At 38.1% G+C, this 20,210-nt stretch overlaps 1 protein-coding gene across 1 annotated transcript in view; it reads left to right on the top strand.

Moving 5' to 3' along the window:
* The window catches only part of amot (angiomotin), a 53,054-nt gene extending 48,491 nt beyond the window's left edge, over nt 1-4,563 (top strand). Inside the window, exon 12 of the mRNA XM_060832491.1 lies at nt 874-4,563. Coding sequence (XP_060688474.1) covers nt 874-971 — 98 coding nt within the window. The 3' untranslated portion in view covers nt 972-4,563. The remainder of the gene's footprint in view (nt 1-873) is intronic.
* Nucleotides 4,564-20,210: the final 15,647 nt, after the last annotated feature.

Genomic DNA, 20,210 nt, shown 5'->3' with positions numbered 1-20,210 from the left:
TTCTTCTGAGTGGAAATTATATAAATAATTCCAGTTTGAGTACTCCAGGACAAAAAGGTATATTTTGTAAAAGATTTTCATCTCACTCATCAGATCAATTTGCAAGAAGCACCAAAACAAAGGGAAAGCAACATTTACACTGTATGAGAGGCGAGTGCTGATTGGTTGGCAAGTGAACTCTGACTTGTAGCTGCACTGACCTTGGTAGCAACACTAGTTAATCATTATGTCAGTTCACTGCCAAGTTTGTTTAAATTTTAAACCAGTTGGGTTGATTCTGATTTGTCGAGGCATTTTCCTGAGAAAGGAAATAGAGAATAGCTGTCACTTATTTTGTTGATTTGAAACAGGTGCAGTGTGTGTACATGTTCTTTTATCTGCAAAGAAGAGACCCCTGTGTAGAGAGAGAGAGATCCTGGCACTTTAGATCCCGAAATGTGCCCACTCCACCTTAGATTATCCATGTTAAAATTCTGAATTGAAACTTACTGCTATTGTATTTTTATGCTGAAGTTTTGAGTTCGTGTTTGTATCTTCACAGTTGACTTTAAAGACCGAAATATTATCTCCAGTGAATACAGGTTTACTTTTAGTACTTCATAACTTTGAACTGATATTGGCTTCTTGCAGAATTCTACTTAATATTTGTGTAAACTTGTGAAGAAAAGGTAATAAGTATTGCAATATTACTACAACACTCAAGATGATTTGTTTCTATGGAGTGCCCTTGAAATGCATTTAAATCTCTGATCTGAGGCAGATATTGTATTCTGAGATTTAATTGAAGCTCCCACCTATAGATTACTTGGTGTTACTGAAATTGTATACTTTCTTATTTTAATAACCAAATCAATTTCTTGTTTTTGTCTACAGACAATTCTCTTTCAACGAGTACACTTGATAAGAAAGCTCCCCCTTCTCCGTTTGGGCAGGACCTTGCTGATAATGAGATGGTAGAAATCCTGATCTGAACTTTTTTCACCTAGGACACAGTGAGCAGGCAATAAAGGGTGTTGAAAATACAAAATCTGATCTCATTGAGGTCTATTGTGAAAAACTTGCAAAATGGATCTTCTTTTATTCCAGCTGAAGTGTTTATGAAGCCGAAGCACTTCAGGAAGCCACAGAAAATGGACTAAGGGATATGTATGCTTTCTCATCACATTCTTTAAAACAATGTACATGGAAAGATCATTTATCCACTCAGCCCTTCATTGATCTGTATCAGTACAAACTGTTTGAGAAGTATCTACACTGCCTTGTACAATACATTCCAGCTCAATTTATTATGTTAAGCATTTAACAATGGATGTATTATATACTCAAACAGAACAGTATAGTGATCAGAGCACAAGCTGTTATGTATTGGAGAACCACTCTTTCAGCAATAACATTGTATAAAAGAGAGACAAATAGCCTTTGAGGTGGGGGCCAGAGTTTTACAGAATCTCCAACCCAATAAATCTTGGCAGGTTTCCTCTTGTATTTTTTTTCAGGATTACAAAAAACTGGAACAACATGATTTCAAACATTCTGGATTGTATATGAAATTGTTCATTACCAATTAAAGTTAAATCTTACTTAATAGTTCACCAGCTCATATGTACAAAAACTCTCTTAAAAGATAATTAATATTTGTTCCAATCCTAAGCTTAACGATTTCCCCTACAATTTTCTTAGTAAACCCACTGTCTCATACCAACGAGTGGTCTGCGGCACTGACAATATTCTAACATCTCGGCAAAGTTTACCCTCTTTAAGAATGAGCCAAAACAGTGTTGGAAGGTAATTCAACAACCAGGACCTCATAGCTGAGCTGTTCTGTATCTGACATCTAGGCATGAGCACTTTCTATACTTGAGTTACTGGGTAATATTCAAATATATTTCTCTTAGCTGATATTTGCTATAGAGGAGGAGAAAATTAAAGAATACCCAGATTAATTGCAAAGCTCCCTGATGTCCTTGCTTTTGCTTTCAAGAATACAATTAATATGCTCTCTACAGTCAGCTAATTTTGGTTTCACCAGTCTCAAAAGCCTCATAGACCAGTTTCAGTATTGACAACTGATGGGGTTAAAATGTATATAAACATTTGATATACATTATATAGATCCAGATTATGTGATCACCCTCTTCCCCGTCAAAAAAGGAAAACCTGTCTGTTCAGAATGCCATTCTACTTTAGCAATTTTCTTTTTAAATATGTATTTGTGGAATAGAAGCATGTGGCATTGTAATCCTAATTTCAGTGTAACTTGACAAACAAATTTCAGATCTGTATCACCAGGATAAACTGATATTGTTATAACAACATTTTGGGATCCTGAAAATTTTGCTTTAATATATCATGTAGCTTCAGGTAGATTGTGTTCATGTACATTTCAAACTATTGGTTACGATATGCTTGTTTTAAATGCATCACACATTGTTTTACCCATATGCAAGTTCTCCAATGTCTGTAATAAGCCAGTTGAGTCCCAAATCTGAGGAATTTTCAATATGCAGTATATTTTTGGTGTACATTTAAATGACAGACATTTACTTCTTTTCCAATAGGTATAACCAGATTATAAGGAAGCCTTATGCTTTGCTTAATCTATTTGCATTGAAATCTTTTATAATTTGTGGGGCACTATGATAATTCAAGAATCTGGGGAAAGAGAATAACGACATAACATGCAGTCTTGTAAACCATTTTATTGAGAATACTGCGAACAGTATGTCTCAGAACAAAACTGTATTCGGGCGAGATACTGTCACTGCCTTTGTCACTACTGCCATGAGTGTTAATGTACTCCCATAATACTTCACTCTGGTGTTGTTTAACTCATGTTCCTTTGGAAAAGGACAAAAATAGTAATTATGCTACTTGGTATTTTTCAGAGTTTGACTGGACATATAATGAATAATTGTGTTCTGCTAAAATGTTGCAATGACAGTGTTTCAGACTAAATTTATCTTCTCCCTCCTGTTCCAGTTATTTCACAGCTTCTTCTGTTCAGTGCCATTTTACTAGGTGGAAAAGTAGATAGGAATTCTGAGTCCAGTTCTCTTAAGTGCTGGTTCAGAGCTGGCTTGAAGCAGGGGGCCAGGGAGTTTCAAATGTGTGGACACAGTAGAGAGTGGACTGTTCTTAATTGTCTGCTTATGTAAAAATGTGGACCATTTCTATTTGCCAATATTGTTGATAGTATTGTTGTGATTGTAGTAAGTGACTAGTAGTTTCTTTTTATGTAAAAATGCAATTGATTTAGTTTTGACTAATCATTTCCCAGCCAAGTTCTGTCTTAATTTCAATAATTTTGAATATATTTCTGTTCATAATCATCTGTGCAAGGAATATTTATACCTAATGTAGATTTATATAATTTATATTACAGTTGTGACTTGATATCTTTTAGTGCACAGGTTAGTGACTGGTTCAATTGTAATGTTATGCCTGAAATACAACAGAAATGCTGCTATATAACAGATGTATCTCTTAAATACTGTAATCCCACAAATGCATGAGCCCTGTTAAAAGAACATAGAATAACACATACCTATAAGAGTTTTACTGTTACAAAGCAGAAGTATCTGAGTCTTGATTGATGTTGAGCATTAAATCTAGACTACATTAAGAGGATTACAATAGAAATTCCTCAAACAGTGAGCTATAGTATGTTAATCAGTTGTGGTTGATCCAGTATATATTTATACCCAATTTTAGTTTTTACTGATTTCAAGTTGATGACAATTGCTGAACTGACCTACCAGTGAGATGTGTGAATCCTTTTTGGTATTAACGTGGTGTCCTCTTATCATAACTCATTAGTAGAAAAGAATTATGTTCAGCGGTGGTTGACTATATGAAAAGCTCACCTGTAAGCCTATAATCATAATGAGGTCAATGATTTCTGTGCACAATTTATATAAAATAGCATGGCACTTGAAGCAGTTCTAAAACTCTTCTGTGCAAAATAGTAAGCGAGATGCACAGGCTAGAATTGTAATTGACTAATGTCAGAAATTGATGGATAAATGGAAGTTACTACATATGAAAAATAATAGTTGTCAAGCTAACCTTCAGAAGGTAACAATTACTTCACCTACATATTAAGGCACTAAATCGTTTTTTTAGAGGGTAAAAGGTATATAATGTACATATATTTAAATAGCTGTGGCTCTAAAGCCTGTAACATTGCACTGTACCACTCTGTCCTGCATATAAAATTATTGTTTTGTTCAAAATGGGAATAACCTAGTTAAAAATACCAAGTCATGACTGTATATAGCATTTCAAAAGTTGATTTTTATTCAAGCTCCAAATTAATCTTACTGTAATTATAAAACAAGATTTTTGTTTAAAAGCCTGGTAAAGATGCCTACCTTCAAAAATTTGATATGTAGGCATTTCATTACTCAAGTTGTGCACTTAACAATTAGGAAATAAATCTCAGATATGTGGTGCCTTTTTAAAAACAAACATTTTTTACTTTTTTGTTGTATATAATTCAAAACTTCTTGTTAGGATGTTAAAGCTGGCTTTTTGCTCTTAAGTTAAAACCAACTGTATTTTGTATTTTCGCTGTATTGTTTATTGTATATTTAATAGAAACATTTTCTAAATTTTGCTGAAACTGACTGTTGTCTTTCTTGCTAGTTGTATTCCAACATATTGCAACATATACAAAATTGCAAAAACGTTAAAAGATCTAATATTCAAAGTGTTATACGAGCGACATTGAAAGTGCGCTGAGTAGTGAGCATTTAGTTTAAAACCCATTCTTTACCACATCCTGTAGTAACTACATGCCTCAGTCAGTAACTGGAGCATGGATCATTCATCGAATTGCATGATGAACAGTTATGGGGTTTGGATAAATCTTTTGGTAAAGGTTAAAATACAGTGGGCTTGATCTTTTGGATGGTCTGGGGCAGGATGTACAACCCAAGATGTGCATTGCGACACGCCAGAAGATCCGATGTACTGACTTTGCAAAATTGCTCAGGAGTTTTGTATTTCCATTGGGCAATTACTTTTGCTCCGAGTTCCTTTGGGAAATAGACTTTGAAATGGCAGAAAAATCCTGGTCTGACAACTGATGCCTCTCCCCCACCTGTCATTTCACATCCCTGCACATTCGCTCATTTATTCATTCACTAATACACTGAGAAGCTTTGGGGCCTATTAAGCAGCTCTCAGGAATACAGTAGATGGTATTGTGGAAAGTAATTTTGGCTCCTGCACAAATTCTTTATACTTTTCCCTCTGTGGATTCCTGCTGTTGATTGAATTCTTCTGGCTCTCCATGAGAAATTTGGATTGACAAACTGTATGCAAATAAGTGGGTGCTTTTCTATCTGACCAACATTGAGCACAAGTTTGGATACAAATTGGAGACCTGAGACAGTGTGTTGATCTATAGACCAATGAACATGAAACACTTTTTCAAATAACAAATTGTCTCATTTTCCCCTTCAAGGATTAATTGATATAAGCAGCTTGGCTCCATTTCTTGACATGACTGTTGAATTTCTATCACTTATTTCCCCTTTAAGTACCACCCATGATGGTTTACAACCCCCTTAAGCAAGAATCTAAGCACAAAAGATTTTTTAAAAATATTGGGTGTGCTGTTCAAAAACAATTTTTAAAAATTCTTCAATTCCACATTTAAACCATACTTGCTTTTCCCAGCTCTGTAAATACTTTGGTGGTCTTTGTAGTCTTTGACGATGAGCACCCTGGATTTCACCACAACCTTGCATGATCCAGGATGACAGGATGGTTGTATTCCCAAAGTAGGACATTAGGCCAGCAATTGAAGTCCAATTATATTTGATCATAACTGATATGTTTAATAGTTAAGTTTGTTTGTGCAGTAAAGAAGCTTAATTCATTGCACTTTGATTTAAAACCTATGCCTATAAGTATTTTAAAACTCTATTTCAAACTTAAATGCTGATACGTGGCATGATATTCAATCAGGTTTGGTGCTTCTAATTGAGATTTATTGAAATTGACAGCATGATTCCACACCCTGACTGTTTGGTTTCCATGGAAACATTGTAAAGGATGTTGTAGGATGCTGGTGCCAGTAAGGCATAGTCAGTGTGATCTGACTTTGAAAGTACTTCACTCCAGGGACAAAACTAAAAATGTGTTTGTAATTGACCGAATGTACCAGTGAAACTGGAAAAGAGCAACTGATTGCAGCCAGAATCTGGTTGTGCTGACGTCCTCCCTACCCTCTTAAAATGATTGCCTTTCCATGTTAATGGAAGTGGAGTTAGCAGTTGAATCTAAGAACTCTAACACTAGGCAAGGAACAGGAAGGCAAGAGGTAATGGGTTGCGAATGAAAAGTACTAAATTGGTCTGTATGTATCAATGAGCAAGAGAAGACTATCACTGGCACCTGTGACAAGTCTCCTAGCAACAACCATGAACAACATCAGTAGGAACCTTGGCAACAGGCTGTCTTATTGCACTCACATAAGCAGCTGGTGTGTAACTAGCTGTAATGGAGGAATTTATTCTCAGCTGCTTCAGTTTCTGATCTATAAGTGTTATGTACATTAACATTCACATTATTAACAGTCAGTTTGTACTATAAAACAATTGTTTAGCTATGTTGAACATTAATCTGACTACATACATAATCTGTGCTACTTAATCGTTGAAGATCTGCCAGAGCAAAATGGCAACCTTAGATGGTCCTGAAACCAATAAACTTGTTACTGTAATATTTGCATTCAGTTTGTTTAGAAAGAATATGCTATGAGTTTAATAAGTAGATGAATGTGGAGGGATATGTTAGGGTTGCAAAATGACCCCCATGGAAACTAGGTATTTTCTCACTTGAGCAAAACCTTGAAGGTAGATAAACATAAGATATTTAGTTATATACTGACGATTTCAAAGCTGTAGGATCTCTAATAATAATGGGTTTGGGGTATTTCCATTCTTCATGTATTGTTCAAAATCTCTGAATTGTTTTTGATTTTTTGCCAAGAATCTTCCCTGCTATTTGATATGCAGCTTATTTGATATCCAGTTCTGGATGAACTAAAGCCTCATCCAACTAAATATTGGGAAAGCTTTGTCTTTGGCCCCCATCACAAACATCATTCCCTAGCAACTGACGCAACCACACTGTGGCAACCAGATGGTTTACAACCTTGATATTACATTTGACCTCAAAATAAGCTTGGAACCTCATGTATGATACTTTGCAAAAGATTTCCTCCTTTAAATTCTAAAACATAGCAAAGATGCCTCAACTGATTCCCTGAAATTTTCATTCAGTATCTTATTATTTTGAGCCTTTCCTATGCCAATGCTGTACTGAGTGGCCTCCCATGTTTCACCCTACACACATCAGTTCATCCAAAGGTCTCCTGACCAAGTTCCATTTGGCCATTACTTTTATGCTCAATCACACACTTCAGCTCCCAGTCTGGCAAGTGGAGTAAGTAAAATTAGTAGTGCACAAGATAATAAAATCAAAGGAACATAAGGATCTAAAATGAAAGTTCATAAGTCTTGTGCAGGTTGTATATAGTGACAAGATCTAGCAGTAATATGAAAACTGGGATCGCATGTTAAAAGTAATTGATGGCTGTGACATCCGTTGCCTAGATGCTGAATTCTTAAATTTCTTTGCCAAAACTCCGCACTGTTCTATGATGCCCCCTATTTTAAAATGCTCCTTATAAATAACTCATTGGCCAGGCATTTGTTATCTGTTGTAGTATCTTCTCGTAGCTTGGTGCTGAAGTTGATCTTGCAAAAACTATGAAGCAAGTTGAGATATTTTGCTACATTAAAGGTACTATATAAATGCAAGATGTTGGTACCTGGAAAAGATATGTCAGGTAGGGAATGAAACATGGGCTCAGATCTTCTGGACAGTGGCAATGCTGCAAAAATTACTTGTCTTTCCAGCTAGGTTGTCTTGTATTGGCTCCAAATCCCTGGCTTTATTAGGAGCACTCATGAAGGTGAGCAGTGGACAGTGAAGGTCTCCTTTTAGCATAAGCAACTGCTGTGTTCAAGTAAGTATTGAAAAAGCATAAAGATTTTGAGTTGATGAGGGAGTAAGAGGGAAGACTTCAGATATTTGATCATTGGGAATCTGTTCCAGAGCAGATGGGACCTGTACAAGAAGGACTGGTTGCATTTAAACTGGAGGGGCATCAATATCCCTGCAGGAAGGTTTGCTAGTGCCACTCAAGAAGGTTTAACCTAATGTGACAGCATATTGGGAATCAGTACAGTAGGTCAGTATATGGAGTGATTGAGGAGAAGGTACTGGTTAAATTAGGTAAACCTAATAAGAACAGGCATGGTCAGGTTCATGAAGACAGCAAGAAAGCTTGAAGTTTATCAGCTTGCCTGGTGGGATCTATTACAGTTTACTGAAGGTGGCAAGGGAGGAAATCAGTGAAGCCTTAACAGAGATCTTTGTATCTTCTTTAGCTACAGGCAAGGCTCAGATGACACTGGAATAGCCAACATTGTTTCTTTGTTTAAGAAGGGCAACAGAGTTAATTCTGGAAGTCATAGACTTGTGAACCTTATTAGTGGTAGGGAAGTTAGCAGAGAAAATTCTTAGAGACAGGGTTTACCTGCATTTTGGGGGTAAAAAAATGATTTATTCAGGGTAGTGTGGCTTTGTGCCAGGGAGCTCATGTTTCTGAGTTTTTTTTGACATAGTGATGAAGATAATTGATGAGGGTAGGGCAATGGATGTTTGTCTACATGGATTTTACTGAAGTATAATGGGCAGGTCCCAAAGATCATGTCACATATGATCCATAGTAAGTTGGTAAGTTAGCTGCAAAATTGGCTTGATCGTAGAAGACAAAGAGAAGTTGTGGAGGGATGTTTTTCTGACTGCAGGTCTGTGATTAGTGGTATTCAACAAGAATTAGTTCTGTAGCCTCTTGTTTGTAATTTATATAAATCATTTGGATGCAAATGTAGGTGGGCTGATTAGTAAGTTTGCAGATGACGTGGAAATCGGTGGAATTTTGGATAGCGAGGAAAGTTGGTCGGATATAGGTCAGTTCGTTGGGCAGGGAAATGACAGATGGAGTTTAACCTGGGCAAGTGTGAGGTGATGCATTTTGGGAGGTCAAATGCAGTAAATAGCAAGACCCCTGGAAACATTGATAGTGGGATCTTGAGGTTCAAGTTTGTATCTCCCAGAAAGTGGCAACACAAGTGGATAAGATGGTAAAGAAAACATGTGTCATACCTGCTTTCATCAGTCATGTCACAGCTGTATAAACTTTAGTTAGGTCACTTTGGGAGTATTGTGTACAGTTTTGGTCCACACACTATAGATAGGATGTGGAGGTTTTGGAGTGGGTGCTAAAAAGGTCCACCAGGATGTTGCCTGGATTGGTGTGTATTAGCTGTAAGGATTGATTGTCCAATCTTGGATTGTTTTCACTCGAGTTTCGGGGGCTGATGGGCAACTTGATAGATGTGTGTAAGGAGAGGCATGGATAGGATAATTGGAGGTTTTTCCCACTGTGGAAATGGCTAATACTAGGGGGTATCAGTTTAAAGTGAGAGTGGGGAAGTTTAAAGGAGATGTGTGATAGAGATTTCTTTTTACATAGGGTGCACTGTGCTTGCAATGTGCTGCCAAGGGAGAAATAGATACAATACAATGTTGGTGAGACATTTGGACAGACACACGCACAGGTAGGAAATAGAGGAATCTGGACCACATTTGACAAATAGGAACGATTTAGAATGGCATCATGTTCAGCATGCACGTGGTGATCCGAAGGGCCTGTTTTTGTGCTCTACTGTTCTGTGTTCTATGATATAGCACGTGCCCAATAAAGTGGGAGGTCCATTTGAAAAGAGAGCATGTGAATTGGAGGGTGTGGACCAGGGGTCTTTTTGGGATGGTTATCTAGATAACCCGATCCCCTTACCCAGATAATCTGTTCCTCACCCCAAACATCCAGCATCACCGAGGTTGTCAGTTGAAAAATTGGGAGAGGTGCAAATTAACTGTCCATTGCATTCCACTGGAAATATTGAGTTAAATTCAGGCTGAAACTTTACTGAAATTTCCTCATAACTCAGCTATCTGACACTGCAAAATAAGTCTAGTCACTCCACTGCACCACCTATTCTTTGATATTTTCCACATGTTTCAACATTAGTAGTAATGTCTGTAGATCAGAGTATTTCCATGAATTGATTCTATAAATCATTCTGAATGAAATTAGTGTTCGTGCTGATTCTTAATAATTTGTCCTTGGAACTAATATACTTTTAGAATATGTTTAGTAAAGGTTTCCTGTGCGTTTCCTCTTTCACTTGATCTCTACCCCCTACTATCCCACCCCTTGCTTCATCCTGTAGCCAATTCCCTAACATTCATTCAGGCCACGTTCCTTAAATATGTGTGGCAGGAAAACCTCTCATCTCTTCAGATTACAGCAATAAACAATACACAGCATGTTTCCTCTGCTTCTAACCACTGTCTCCACCCTTGCATTGAAACAATTTCTGTGAATTTCCTGACAAATTATTCATTTAACACATTCATTACCTGCAGATTTTGTCAGTAACTTGCTAAAATCCACATTCAATCTGCTCATGATACCATTCTGTGAACATGGCATTCACAATAACGGCCCTTACCTTCAACTATTCCATCTTTTTGTTTCTGGATCAAACCCATATTGAAATAATTTAAAACGTTTTCTGTCCAAGGATCGTAGAGGTTTTGCATGAAATGCATTTGGCAGCTTGTGACCTGGCAGAGTCCAGTTATTTGTATGTATGAATCAATTGTGAAAAATTGCCCTAATTTAACATTAAGGCCTTAAAAGAATTTCCATTGTGGGCATTTGTCACACAGGTGCAGTCAGGGCTGCTTGACTGAGGCTGACACTGAGACTTGTTATGAGGAATGTAGTCAAAGGTCTTACTATGCATTGAATTTGTTTGACATCTAACCCAGCAGAGCTCTTGCTGATAATTGAGGGTTAATTTTATGAGTTCCTGTTTCCAGTATGAAACCTCACCACCAGGACTGTATATTGGAAAGTTTAATGGACAGAAAATTGAAAACAGGTCCTTGAAATTTCTACCTTGTGCTCTGAGTGAATAAGGCACTGTGTCAGAAATATAAACTTGTAAAAATGCAATCAATGCTTGCCAAAATTGGAAACAAAAATTCCTTACACTCGTATTGTTATCTTCCCCAAAATGCAGAAACTAGACTCCAAATGTGTAGTGAAAAGGAGGATTCATTTTGTTTATATATCTTTCATTAGAAAATTAAGTTCTCTTCCTACTGACCTGTATCTACAGTATTATATTTTTCATTTAATTTTTACAGCATTGGAGCTTTAATTTTAGTAAATGTTTCATGGACTTCAGGACAGAAAATACAAATAGAATATGTTACTGGTACAATATTGTATAAAGAAAACAAAATCATGATTTGGATATATATAGCATCTTTCATGACCAGAGGGTGCCCCAAAGACCCATAGATGTACTTTTGAAATGTAGAATCTAATGTAATATAGGAAATATAGCCAATTAGCAGACAGCAAGCTCCTACAAACAGCAATTTATTAATTATCACATGACATCAATATACATTTACAAGAACATCAATATAGAGGGGAGCAGCATTTTTAGTGTCATAAGAGAGGAGCACGCTGATTGGTTAGCAGGTGGAAGCCGATTGGTAGAAGTGTTGCCATAGCCAATGCAACAGTTAATGATAACTGACAGTTAACTGTCAGGCTTAATGTAAATATTAAACCATGCAGGTTGAATCTCATTGGTCAAGGCATTGCCCTGATGAATGAACAAGAGAATGGCTATCACCTATTTTGTAGAGTGAAACAGATGCAATGTGTGTAAATGTTCTTTCTGCCTGTAAATACAGGGTCCTATGTATTAACATCTCTCACTCTCTCGCTCTCACTCGCTCTCTCTCTCGCTCGCTCGCTCTCTCTCCCAGTATGGACAAATTCATCACACTGTGAGCCTGACTGGTTTTGCAATGGTTCTCAGCATAATTTATATCATACTCAGGATTGTTAAATAGACGTTGTCCACTTAATTCTCAACTAATGTTGGACAGTTTTGTGTTTTGCAAGCATGGACTGGTTGGGTATGCTCAGCACCTTGCTTGTTGTGAACTGCAGAAAGTCCATGCGGTTTTTGATGAATAGTTGATATTCCTAGTGGTGAGCTACATTGTCACTCATTCAGATTAATGAAATAGATATTTTCTGGTCCATTCCTCAGGACAATGCCCTGATCATTCTGCCACACTGAGTACTATGGATCTTTTGTGCCCACTTCAGAGGGCACAGAGTGACGTCGAATTACAATTGTATCCAATTGCCCCAGATGAGCAATATTCCTTTGCTAGAGCACTGGAGTGGCAGCCTTGTTGTATGTGGTCAGGATCTGATGCTGGACTTGAACCCACAATCTTATGACTCAAAGGGAAGAGTGCTAATAACTAGCCAACAACTGTTGTCAAAATTTTAATGATGCCAAACTTTTATTGAGATATGTTATAACGATTCATGTTTAATTATTTTGCAGACTCAGTTTTCAAGGACTGTGAATGCCTGGATTGAATTGGTAAAGGGATCAATACAAGGTCTGTGGAACATTTTTGTCTAAAAGGGCATTTCTTGAAAGTCACACACCTTCTCATAACTGCTCGCTTACTAATAAACCCAGCTTGGGTTTAAGACTATAAGATTGCATCTTCAGCTTTTAAAATTGTTTGGATTTTCAGATGGTGATTAGCCTCATGAAGGAAATTACTTTCTCAGCCCAGTTCTCCCATTTAAAAAAAAAACTCCTGTTTTGAGTCTAGCATACGTACCTGGAGTGCTGGTAATCTGATTGTCTTCCTGATTGGTATTCAGAAAAGTCCTCAATACTGTTTTTGCCTGACCAAACTATGTTGGCAAAGAAGCTGCTTGAATTTGGTAATACCCATCTTTGTGAACCACAGCATCAGACTGGCTGCCATTTGAGCATTCCACAACATGAACTAAGACTTACTGGCCAAATGAATTGTTTCCCAAAGTGAATTTCTGCAGAGAGAAATCCTTTTTTTAAATCTTTTCCTGGTGTAAATGTATATGTGTTTTTGTATTAACAAACTCTGCATCTTTCTGTAATAAGATTTGCTTTATAATGAATTGATATGTTTTATTTATTGAAGAATTTTGATGGATCTTCTGATTTTAAATGTATTGAATAAAATTGGCCATATCATAAATGAGACAGAACAGTCAAATTTATGCTGTGACCTGTGGAGTAATGAAAAACAGTGCTCATCCTCCCATGGCATAATGCATCAATGTCCCAATCTGCTCTTGAGTGAATGTAGAAGATTGTTCTTGAAATCATGTTATTTCAGTGTCTTGTCCTAGATTTATCCCTTAAGCAATGTCTCTGAAAATCATACGTCTGCTCACTGATCATACACATCATTTGTGGGATTTTGCTGTGTGCAAATTGGGTTGCTGTTGACTATATTAACGTAGTGGATGCACACCAAATGTCATTCAATGGTTGCAAGACTTTGAAAAAAGTCAAGTTACTTCTTATCATTGATTTGAATGCATACAGTGACAGTGAAAGTGCCATAGCTGTTGCTTGGACAATTGGTTTTCAGTTGGGGGGGAAAATCTCACTATTTTCAGGGTGACTTTGTCTCCTGTCAGTGACTTGTTTTTCCATGAACAGTTTAGGCTGCTCACATCAAATAATTTCACCAATGACACAGTTCAGCATAAATATTTTGTTGATTTTATTACCGTAGCTATGGCAAAGGTTGCAGTTTGCATGTTGAGTAAACTAATGTTTTCTTTACATTGGATAAGAAATATGCTGGTTGGACCTTCTAATGTTCTCATGGAAGATAACCCTTTGATGGAACAGTTGATGATAGGTTAGGGCTTTTGTAACACCCTGAAAAATCTATGGGCCCTTGTGGCACTGTGGTGGTGTCCTTACCTCTGAGTCAGGAGGCTGGGTTGAATTTCATCTGTTATGAAGGTGTATAATAACCACTCTAAACAGGTTGATCAGAAATTATCCACACTGAGAAACCTGTACAGTGATATTCTTCCAACTATTGCAATCATCTTCATTTGTGTTAGATATGACTGCAATCTGTGGAGAACCTGAACTGAATCTTAGCTGTTACAACTTTGGTGGAACTCCTCCATGCTGCATTGAATCTAATGATGTCTTGCTATCAAAGCAGTGACACTCGCCTCATCACTGAAGTTCAGATCTTTTGTCTATGTTTTCTGCAAGATCTGCAGATATATGGTCCTGTTAGAACCCAAACTTAGCGTTGGTGGACAGATGATCTTGAGTAAGTTGATGTCACTATTGACAAAGCCTTTCATCATGTTGCTGATAAGCAAGGCTAGTTTGATGGGGCAGTAATTCAACAGATTGGAATTGGTTCTTTTTTATTGAACAGGGCATAGCGAGCCAAGATGAATTCACCTGAACTTACTGTAAGTCATACATTACACTGCTGGATGGCGCTCCAGTACAAGAACTAATTCTTCGAATCCAATCCAGCCAGGTTTGTGGGCAGACATTGTTTAATTGTAGCAGTCAAGCTTATTTCACAAAGTCAAATTGGATGATTACTGTATTTTGATTTATAATGAATAAATATTTCTCACAATCTGACTCATCAGTGGTCAGATTCATGTCGTGTACATTACTGGAGATTACTATTAAGTAGGTCTTTCAGAATAATCCCCAGATTGTGGTTCTCCCTGGTCTCCTTTCCTGTACTGATTGATTGTGCAGACATATAGTGGAGTTCAGTTCCAAAGATTACTCGCACCCTCTATTACCTTACCTCAGTGACCATTCTTCATTTGTGAATATTGCAGTAAATGTCTTCAAGCTATTAGAGAGTGGATTGTGTTATTTCCAGGAAAATGTCAACTACCTTCCTACGCTTCTGTGAGGAACCTTCAGAGATGATGCTAAAGAATTGGATATTGCTCAGCCATAAAGAGGAATCAAATAATAATTGTGTGAAATCATTTAATGTCATGATTCAAGTATTGTATGAATATAACTTAATTTTGGGGAAATTAAATTTCTAAGTATAACATAATTGAAACTCTGGATTTCAGAAGTTAGCAGACAACCTAAGTTAACACCTTTAAGGTCACCCTTCAGCCCATGATACTCCAGGGAAAATAGCCCCAGCCTAATCAGCGTCTTCCTAAGCCCTAACCCTCCAACTCTGGTAAATCTTTTCAGAACCCTTTCAAGTTTCAAAACATCTTTCCTGTAGAATGTTTCCAGGGTTGGAGGGTTTGAGCTATAGGGAGTGGTTGAATAGACGGGGGCTATTTTCCCTGGAGCATCAGAGGGTGAGGGCTGACCTTGAGATTTATAACATCATGAGGCACATGGAAAAAGTGAATAGCCAAGGTCTTTTCCCCAGGGTAGGGGAGTCTGAAACTAGACTGTATAGGTTTAAGGTGAGAGGGGAAAAATTTAAAAGGAACTTATGGGGCAACTTTTTCATGCAAAGGGGAGTGAGTGTATGGAATGAACTGCCAGAGAAGTTGGTGAAGGCTGGTACAATTATGCCATTAAAAGGCATCTGGATGGATACATGAATAGGAAGGCTTTTGAGCAATATGGGGAAAGTGCTGACAAATGGGACTAGATAAATTTAGGATATCTGGTTGGCATAGACAAGTTGGACTGAAGGGTCTGTTGCCATGCTGTACAACTCTATGACTCTGCTTGCACATGGAAGGCCTTCTATGTGCACTTAGAAGGTTAGAGTTAGAAGTATAAGAGGTGTGAAGCAGCAGCTGGGTTTGTTTAGATGGGAGCTTGAGGATAATAAGTCTAAGGAGAATTAGTCTAGAGATGCAAAAGCATAGTACATAAATGTAATGTATAAATCTGGGACAATAATAGGTGGTGCAGCAGACAGTTTAGAGGTTTATCTGAAATAATGAGACCTTGATTAGATAGGCCAGGGAATTTCAGAAGGAGCTTAATTTAGATAAATGTGAGGTGTTGCATTTTGGTAATGCAAATCAGGGCAGGACTTACACCGTTAATGGCGAGTGTTGCCAAACAAAGTGACCTTGGGGTGCAGGTGCATAGTCCCTTGAAAGTGGGGTCGCAGGTGGAATAGCTCCACAGAGGCCAGTATCCCATCACCAAGTTACCTTTTATTTACACATGGAGAGTCCTTGACACTGATCCAGCTTCCTCAGAGCCAGCTCCCAGAATGAACAAGATGTCTAACGCTCCTGTTCTTACCTCAATCGGCCAGGTCTCCCTGATTGGACCAGATAAACAGTCCTGTTCTAGGAGACCCATCTGGTTGTCCTCATTACAATAGCTACAGAAGGTAAACAGGTACTGAAGAAGGCATCTAGCATGCTTGCCTTCGTTGGTCAGTGCATTGAGTATTATAGGAGCTGGTATGTTATATTGCGGTTGTACAGAACATTGGTTAGACCACTTGTAGAATACTGCTTTCAATTCTGGTCTGCCTGTTACAGGAAAGATGTTGTTAAACTTGAGAGGGTTAAAAAAAAATGTACAAGGATGTTGCCAGGATTGGAGAGTTTGAGCTATAGGGAGAGGCTGAATATTCTAAGGCTATTTTCACTGGACTGTAAGAAGCTAAGTTTCTGGATCAGTGGTGCTGGAAGAGCACAGCAGTTCAGGCAGCATCCAATGAGCAGCGAAATCGACGTTTCGGGCAAAAGCCCTTCATCAGGAATGCTGCCTGAACTGCTGTGCTCTTCCAGCACCACTGATCCAGAATCTGGTTTCCAGCATCTGCAGTCATTGTTTTTACCTTGTTGGAAGCTAAGGGTTACCTCACAGAGGTTTATAAAATCATGAAGGAGATGGATAGGGTGAATAACCAAAGTATTTTTTTCAGGGTAGAGGAGTCCAGAATTAGACAGCAGAGATTTAAAAGGGACATGATTGGCAGTTTTTTTCATGCAGAAGGTGGTCCAGGGATGGAACAAGCTGCCAAAAGAGAGGCCAGTACAATTACAACATTTAAAAGGTATCTGGATGGCTATATAAATAGGAAAGGTTTAGAAGTGTTGGCAAATGGTACTGGATCAGTTTAGAATATCTGGTTGGTGCGAATGAGTTGCACTGATTTGGTCTGTTTCCGTGCTGTATGAATCTATGATACTATCCTAGGTATGTCAACTATCCTTGGGGCTAGATTTCAGAGAGGTAGTCTTTTATTTTGTGTTTATTTCTAGGTTTTCTCACAGATGCAGTCAGTTTCAAAGACTGAGAGAAAGTAGCTGAGTGTCTGCTGGCAGCTAACACAAAGGCCATGAAAAGAGGAATAAAGTATATTAAACCATAAAACTATTTTTAAAAAAGGAACAGGAGTAGGACATTCACCCCCCAGAGCTGCTCTGCCATTCAGTAAGATGATGGATAATACAAAATTCCTCATGTCCACGTTCCTAACCTTTCCCTATAAACCAGACTCCCCTACTGATCAAAAACCCATCTATCTCAGCCTTAAATATATACAAAGCCTCTGTGGTGAGGAGTTCCCAAGTCTCTCAACCCTCTGAGAGAAGAAAAAAAATCTCCTTGTCTCTGTATTAAACTGAGGCCCTTTTGTTCTATTCCTAAATTTATGTCACGAAGGAGAAATCGCGAATGAGCTCCAAGGTTGAATAAAAATTAAAATTGCCAGGTCTGACTGGTAACACGAGTGGAAGACACCGTCAGTGAAGTTCTCCAGAGGCAGGAAGAGCTTTGGTGTCTAAATACCAGATTAAGAAACCGTGAGGAGTCAAAGTGAATTGCTGAGAGCTGGGATGCATCTTGGTTTAGTTCTTGGAGATGTCAAGGTCCTGGAAAGTATAGCTGAGCTCGAGTGGGATTAAAAACAATGGGAAAGGGTCTGTTGAGGTTTTGGTTTTAAACAATAAGAATTTATGAAGTAGTGTTCAGTTATGTAGGGTTTATTCCTACCTTCCCTAGTCTGTCGGACATACTCTGGCTATCACTAACCTAAGACAGTATCAATGGAATGTACCCAATTGTTCTTTATTGAATAAAAAATGAGGTCTGCAGATGCTGGAGATCACAGCTGCAAATGTGTTGCTGGTCAAAGCACAGCAGGTTAGGCAGCATCTCAGGAATAGAGAATTCGACGTTTCGAGCATAAGCCCTTCATCAGGAATAAGAGAGAGAGAGCCAAGCCGGCTGAGATAAAAGGTAGGGAGGAGGGACTAGTTCTTTATTGAAGTCAGATAAAACACAACATATTGCAAGAATAGTCATACATTATAAATTTAACTTTACAATCAGAAGTGACAAATGTGGATTTGTCCAAGGATCAGACTGAAACAGGCAATCAACCTCCTCTGTATCAATTTCAGTTGCTGATCAGTTGACTCTATCTTTCTGAGGCATGCTTTCTTACACTTCTTTTCAATGCAGGAAGCCTGTGTGATCAAATCTTGACACAGTCCAGTCTTCAGCGACTGATTAGCTTGACCACAAACAAATGTCAAAGATTTTTCATTTACTGTGGTCATTTAGATTAAATTCCCTACAGTGTGTAAACAGGCCCTTCAGCCCAACAAGTCCACACTGACCCTCCGAAGAGTAACCCACCCAAACCCATTACCCCCTGACTAATGCACCTAACACTATGGGCAATTTAGGATGGCCAATTCACCTGCACTGTACATCTTTGGACTGTGGGAGGAAACCCACGCAGACACTGGGAGAATGTGCAAACTCCACACAGACAGTCGCCCGAGGCTGGAATTGAACCTGGGACCCTGTGAGGCAGCAGTGCTAGCCACTGTGCCACTAATCATTCGTTTGTTGAGAAAACTGCTTGTTTTCTTCAGAAAGAGGTTTATCTTTCAGTGTTAATGAACCTTGATTCAGGCCAGCTTGTCCAGGCTGCTCACATAATTAGATCCTTATAGCTTTTGTGTCATTATATCAATCGTATGATGTTTGCACAGATTCACCCAATGGTGTTGATGACAAATGGTACATTGTACATGTAGTGCACTGTATATGTTTTAAATTAGAACTTCAGTCAGACGCTGTATCATCTGTTACAACACTTAATGCAAACACACACATCCCTTCAGTGAACACAAAGAACACAAGTCATCATCCAACTGGTTAATCTTTCAATACAGCAAGCTTCGTGTATTTTTCTCATTTTGGCTAACCCAGCAAATTTAAGGAGGAAGTGAGGACTGCAGATGCTGGAGATCAGAGTCAAGAGTGCGGTGCTGGAAAAGCACAGCAGGTCAGGCAGCATCTGAGGATCCAGAGAATCGACATTTTGGGCATAAGCCCTTCATCAGGAATTGATGAAGGGCTTATACCTGAAACATCGACTCTCCTGCTCCTCTGATGGAGGAGCAAATTTAAGACTTGTTGAATTCTTGTGCAGTAAAATATGAAAGCTTGTGGTATGGTATTTCAGGCAATAACTAGAAAATTTCTTTTTAAAAGTTGATTGTCTCCATTTAAATCAGAGCAATAAAACATATTGTTCTGGTGCAATTAGTTTAGCAAGTTGGTATTGGGGCATAGTTACAATCAGGGAAATTTAATTTACATTTAACCTGACTAATATTTGACGTAGGGATCACTGCTGTGGCAGAGGAGAGGAGGTCATTTGTTTTAGATATGGTTCATTTCATAATGTTCTCCAAAACATGCTAATAATGACCTGAGACTGGATGGAACTGAAACTCCAGGCTGTAAAGTGTAAAATGTTTACATTTGTCTGCACTGACATTCTTCACACTGATACCTGCAAAGCCCCCATATATGAAATCTCCATTCTTGATGCATTGTCCAGTGCTTTGGTGTTTATATTTGTTATGTTTGGGAGCAACACCGTTGAAATCTAAATGTATCATTCTGTGGTGCTTTATTTTTGCAGAGTGAGTTTCTTGGCCTTCTATGTCATGCCAGTAACTTATTTCTTTCTTATTAAATTTCATCACAGTCACCGTTCTCTTTGTGACAATGTCAGCAACATTTTGAATACAGGGAATATGAATGATGGACTCAATCTTGTTCTCAACTATGCATGAAATTCTTTGTATGCAAAACTTCAATGATTTGTTCACCATCTAACTCCAGAGTTTGAAGCCAATC

The sequence above is a fragment of the Hemiscyllium ocellatum genome, chromosome 11 (assembly GCF_020745735.1).
Source record: "Hemiscyllium ocellatum isolate sHemOce1 chromosome 11, sHemOce1.pat.X.cur, whole genome shotgun sequence".
Taxonomy (NCBI): Eukaryota; Metazoa; Chordata; class Chondrichthyes; order Orectolobiformes; family Hemiscylliidae; genus Hemiscyllium; species Hemiscyllium ocellatum.
The sequence above is the reverse complement of the archived record's forward strand: the minus strand, read 5'-3'. Positions and strand labels throughout refer to the sequence as shown.